This window comes from Aptenodytes patagonicus, chromosome 5 (genome assembly GCF_965638725.1).
Source record: "Aptenodytes patagonicus chromosome 5, bAptPat1.pri.cur, whole genome shotgun sequence".
In the NCBI taxonomy this organism is placed as follows: domain Eukaryota; kingdom Metazoa; phylum Chordata; class Aves; order Sphenisciformes; family Spheniscidae; genus Aptenodytes; species Aptenodytes patagonicus.
In genome coordinates, this window is record NC_134953.1 from 32,548,386 (window position 1) to 32,554,385 (window position 6,000).

Below are 6,000 nucleotides of genomic sequence, written 5' to 3' on the forward strand. Positions count from 1 at the left end.
CAGCTAGGTAAATGTACAGATGTAGGTAACTGTGGGCAGGATGAGGGCACAGGACCACGAGTGACACCCTGGCGCCGGGGACGTGGCAGCATTCGCAGTGACGCTACCGCTGCCAGCACTGTACCGCAGCATCCCTTTTGGGGAAAAACAGTGGAAGTACCAGGAAGAAAGGGCAAATGGAAAACTCTCATAATCACATCCTATAGTAAAATTATAACATTCTACTGAATGTAATAAAGATAAGTATTAAAGATATTTTAGTCTTTTTATACCTTCAGAAAAGTGAAGCCGCAGCTACTACTGCTGAAGTAGCCTCCTCCATTAACCGTCCCTTACAACATACCTCCTCCATGGGGTTTTGCCTGACAAACTACTGACCTTTCGCATGCCTTCGGAATTCACAAAACCCATAACATTTTTCAGCCTATACACTTTAGCCTTAAAAATACTTCAACATACCAAGATGAGACTTACTTTGCAGTTTGGTAGCCTTTTATCGATCCAGTTTTTCCCAGCATGAGGCGGAACCGTAGATGTGTACACAGGTGGAAAAACAGGAACAAATTCCACGCTCGAAGAAGGTGAAAATCCTATGATTGGAGAATGAGCTCCAAATAGCCACTTAGGGGAAAAAAACAGGAAGAAAAGTTAACAAAAGGATTTTACCCTGAGTAAACTGATGCTTTTCATCATTTCCTAATTATATAAAAGATGAGTACAGAAAATTTCAAACATGTCTCTTCAGTCCAACAACCATTTGTGGGTTTTTGGCATTCCATGGTGAGCGACACATGGCACCGACATTATAAACTGCTTCAGAAAGCCACAAATCAGTAGCCTGGCAGTAAAGCAGTACTTGGCTAATGGCTGCTAGTCGCCAGGGAAGCTTGGTTTTTCTCTGCTCAAACAGAATCTCACATACAAAACAAAAACATCACTAGAAAGTGTTTTTAAAATTCGTCTCAAAGCAAACAAGAACTAAAGGAATGTCAGAAATGTATTTCCTCTTAACTTAAAGTCGTTTGGCAAATGGGTTCCCACAGTAAAACCACCTCTGCAGTTTATTTAAGTGGTCTCACACTGGGGAATAATTGATGTTACTGTTTCATTAGACCCTGCACTACCTATTTTCTCCCTCCCACTCACTCTGCACCCAAACCACAAGAGACACTCAAAAAGGCTGGAAATCTTCACATGAAATCGAGCGGCTACTACAGCACTCAAATCTCTGTTTTATTTTTACTTCTATCTAGTAAAAAATATAAAGACAAGGCAAAACTATGAATACAGCTTCCGATATCTCCGCTGCAACAGGATAAACACTCCAGCCGAAACACTTTACTATTTTAAGCAGCCTTACGGCAGCAATTAATAATTGAAATATTCGTCAGGGAAAGCAGTGATGAGACAGATTGGTTCAACTGACACGACTCAAAACTTTAGTCTTTATGAATATTCAAAAAAAACCAAAACACTTGACATTACATATGACTGCGCGAGCACTGTTGGAGCATTTCTTCCTTTCTGGTCTCTATTTGCAGAAAACGCATCCTGCAACCGGCGATGACCGGATGATGGAGACGAGCCACGCTGGAGAGACCGGCAGACCCTCTCCCAGCCCTTCTCTTCCCGGGGAAAACACCACTGCAGGTTTCTAAACCCGGTGGAAGCTCCGCGCTCCGCGACACGCCGCACCTCTGGCGGCGGCCGCCCCGCACAGCAGCGGGGAGCGGAGCCGCGCACCGGCGCCCACAGCGCAGCGCTCCGCGCAGGGGCAGCGGGCAGAGCCCACGGGGCAGAGCCCACGGTACCACCCGCGGCTCCGTGGGCACCTGTCCCGCCTCCGCCCCCCGCCCGGCGCGCCCACTCCCACGGGCGGGCGGCTGCCGGCGCCGCGGCGGCCGGAGGCTCCGTCCCCGGGGCTGGCGATGGGCTCCGGACAGCGGCGACGAGAAACTTCTGCCCCCGCGGCGGGCCCCGCCGAGCCCCCCGCCCCGTCCCGCCCGGTCCGGTCCGGTCCGAGCCGCCCTTACCTGCCCGTGGAGGAGCGCGGCGGCGTGCTGGTCGGCGGCGGCGAGCAGCGGCAGGAGCGGCTCGCAGGGGACGCGCCAGCCCGGGGCGGCCCGCAGCAGGGCGGCGGTGGGGGGCGCGGGCGGCGGCGCCGGGAGCAGCAGCGGCGGGGGCGGGGGGGGAGCCCCGGCGGCGCCGCCGCCGACCCTGACGAGCCCCGCGGCGGCCGGGACCACCCAGGCCCAGGGGGGCGCCGGGGGCTCGGCGGCGGGGGGCCAGAGCAGGGGCGGCGGCCGCTTGGCTGCGGGAGCCGGCAGCATCCTACATGGCACGGGGCGCGGCGGAGCCGGGGCGCCCCACGCTCCGCACCGGCGCCGCCGCCGAGTGAAACTCCACTTCGCGGCGGGGCGCCGCCGGCAGGCTCCGCCCGGCGCGGGGAGGGGAGCGGAGGGGAGGGGGAGAAGGGGGGGGAGCGCGGGGCGGGGGCCGCGCTGGGGCCGCCCCGGGGGGGGGCACCCGGTAACCGGCCGGGCGAACCTCCGGACTCAACGCCTCCGCCGGAGGAGTGCTGCTTTTGCTGTGGTCCTCACGGGGGAAACAAAAAAGGCTTTTCAGCATCATATCGCATTAAGGTTTTTCACCAGCACCTGGCATCTCAGGTCTTTCTGTGCTGCGGGGAAACATCTGTCCTGCCTTTGGGTGAATTACGGCTCCCCTCTGGGGTTTTGGAGGTGGGGAGAGGCACCGGAGAATGGGGCGTCGAGGAGACGCGCGGCATTACGGAACAACACGTGGGCTGGGCACGGCGCCTCTGCCAACCTCCCCACCTTCCCCAGACCACACATGTGGCACGGAACGGAGAAAGCTTCTCCAGGGGAACCGACAGCGGCATCGGGCCCAAATATCCCATGGACACCCACTCAAATGAGGCCCTTCTCCTGTCTTCAACAGAAATAAAATCCTTGTAACAAATTCGCTCACATGCCGCGGGAAGCGAACCCTATACCATTGCTGCTGCTGGAGAAAGGTGTTTTGGGAAGCAGGTGCACAGCACGGCGCTGACCTCTGTGGGTGCTGCTGCTGAGAAGGTGGGGAAGAGTCCCCCTTCCCAGGACACCACCACCACACACCATCCAGGCATGCCCTCTGCTTCTGCCAGGCTGTGGAAGAAGCCGTTGTTAGCTCCTTATTAAAAATTAAGCCTTTGGCACTTGGTCACAGTAACCTCTAGCAGTTAGGAGTGTGTCATCGTACTTCGTGTAATGATTTGAGGAAAAACAAGCCCCGACCGCTGCAAATGCCTGAGAGCAGCTCCCTTCTCTGGCCCAGTTCAGACAGTCCCTGTGGTAAGCAACTTGTTTGCTTGCAACATGTGGCCTTGTTTCTCCTCCTGTCTCCTCCCTGCTTTCCATGGTTCCAAGGAGAGAGGAGCTGAGCAAGCCTCTTCTAGCTGCTGACGGCATCACAGCTTCCAGCCTCTCCAGCAAAAAATTAAAGGAATGAATAACAGTAAAGCGGGCTGAGCCTGAGTTCACAGAACATACGAACGCTTCAACTTTATGGTTTAAAATCATTGCTTACATTTCCCTGCCAAACCACCAGCGCTGCTCCGGCTCTCCATCACAGCAGCACGGCAAGTGCTGCGCAGTGAGAAAAGGCAAATAGCCGGCTGCACCGGTCCTGAGTTTTTAAATCACCACAGTCCCAGAGTGCCAGAGCGCAATGGAAAACTTACTACGTCAGGATCACGCAGCTGTACATAGGCAAACCAGGGGCTTCTTAAAACTGCACGGAAGAAAGTCAAAGGTGTCAGAAATTATTCTTTTCTCCTCAGGCTCTAATTTTATTTGGTCTAAAATTACCCTCAGAGAGATACTGGGAAATACAGATTTGAGTAATCTACAAAGTGACAGAAATCAGATAAAGAGAAGATCACTTCTAAATGTTTTAGTGCTTGGCTATTTGTAAAACTCAAAAATCACTTCCTGGTAATTGTAAGTGAACAGAGAAACAGAAACACAAAGACAACAACAACAAAAGAAAAAGAAAGGTTGTTTCCTATGAAATGCAGTGGTCCTTGAGTAGTCTGTTTTAAATGCGATAGTTCAGCTATAAAACACTGAAAATAACAGCAAAATAGAACATTTTCTTTTTATTAGTGGCTGAAGATTTATTTTTGGGAGGAAAAATGTTGAAAGAGAACTTGAAGAAGTTCAGCAACTTCTTTAGCGTCTGGACGATGCTCTTAGTCATATGGTTTAGTTTTAGGTAGTTCTGCAAGGAGCAGGGAGTTGGACTTGATGGTCCTTATGGGTCCCTTCCAACCTGAGATATTCTATGATTCTATGAATATTAGATGGGAAAGTCTGTATATGTAATGTGGCTTCAGAAAGTCCAAGCTCCCTCGGGTCAGTGGGGGTCAGAGGAAAGTTTCTCATCTGATAGACAGACATGTTGTAGCCTGGCTGAAGAATGCGCACACAAGCATCAGCTGCTTTTTTGTTTAGGCTTCCTTTTCCTACACTTTAAAAAATAGTGAACAAAATTATTGTTGCCTTCCTCCCTGGAGCTGGGGAAGTGTTTGGTGTTTCCCAGGCAGGTTGATGACAAGCCCATGCACAAGAGGCTCGTCGTGGTACAAGCTCAGTGCTCTCACGCTGCAGTCTGGCAGGGGAGGGGTGACAGCAGCAGTGAGGGGTGACAGCAGGAGCGAGGGGTGACGGCAGGAGCGAGGGGTGATGGCAGGAGAGAGGGGTGACGGCAGGAGCAAGGGGCTGCATCACCCACCAGAAACAGGCGATGTACGCTGCCGGGGCTCTGCTTTTCCCAGCCAGCCCAGAGAGTGGCAGTGATGCCGAGTCCAGCGTCAGCGTGGAGATGAAGCCAAGCCTGCAGTGAGCGTTCAGGCAGCGATTGCCATTACTGGGGAACAGCCCCCCAGCAGTGGTGCCTGGAGGCAGAGGACAGACTCCGCTCACCCCTGCAGAGCGCTGGGTGACGGCTGGGCACTCGCTGGCTCTGGAGCCACACTTTACAAAGTGAAAAGGTTCAGATAAAGTTTTCACGTTCTGGACTTACTCCTCATACTGGTACGCGCAGGATCTGCATCATGTTCATCTTCAGAGCATGGGGTGGCCTCCCCTAAAGAATGAAGCGGCATCTCTAATGCTCCTTACCACCAACTGCTTCTTCCCTCTCCAAAGCATATGCAGTAGGTTGCTTCGTTCTGATTGGGGGCTGCCCTGAACACACATCTTCCTTCTGCCCAACCCTTGCATTTTCCATAAAGCAAAGGCTGGAGGGATGTCCCTGCGTTCGAGTGAGAAGTAACATGGGTCTGGGTAGTTCCCCGGTTCCTCATGGAGCTTATTCCCAGCGCCTGTGGCGATCGTGCTCTTCCTCTGCTGACGAGGTTGTTGCACATTCCCGTGAACCAAGGGGGCATTTGCGGTCATGTTAAAACCTGATGTGCTTGAAATGGTGTATATCGCTGAGAGGATGGTACAGTAACCCACTTGTCATTTCAGCAACAGTCCCTTCCAGTCACCCCAGCTACAGTATTAACTGACTCAAGGAGTCTCTCCCCAGTGCTCAGTGCTGGGTGAAATTCGTGACAGTGATGCTGGTGGGCTGGAGATGCCGGTAGTCCACTGGGGCTGACGAATGGGAAGGAGAGGGGGAGCAGGGATAAGGTAATAATCTATAAATATGCACAAGGGCTGCTGACAAGAAGAAGGAATTAATCTGTTTTTCATGCTCCTGGTGGACAGAACAAGAAGCGGCAGTCCAAAACTGTAGCACAAAAAATCTAGTCGGGGCCTTGGAAGAGTTTTCTAAGGGTGAGAAAGGGACACAGAAGGGCAGGAGGTTCCTCCTCCAGCGCAGGTCGGGGAACGAGCAAGGAAGCAACCTAGGCACAGCTCCCTGCCAGGAGTCCAGCGCACCACATCCTGTATCAGCCTTGGGGGTATAACCAAACTGGAAAAAACC

General features: G+C 53.0%; 1 protein-coding gene across 1 annotated transcript in view; it reads right to left on the reverse strand.

Annotated features, from left to right (window-relative positions):
• TCERG1L (transcription elongation regulator 1 like) overlaps nucleotides 1-2,330 on the reverse strand; it is a 99,681-nt gene extending 97,351 nt beyond the window's left edge. The window contains exons 1-2 of the mRNA XM_076339247.1: nucleotides 2,034-2,330; nucleotides 475-621 (exon numbers count right to left, since the gene is read on the reverse strand). Coding sequence (XP_076195362.1) covers nucleotides 475-621; nucleotides 2,034-2,330 — 444 coding nt within the window. The remainder of the gene's footprint in view (nucleotides 1-474; nucleotides 622-2,033) is intronic.
• Between the last annotated feature and the right edge of the window lie 3,670 nt (nucleotides 2,331-6,000).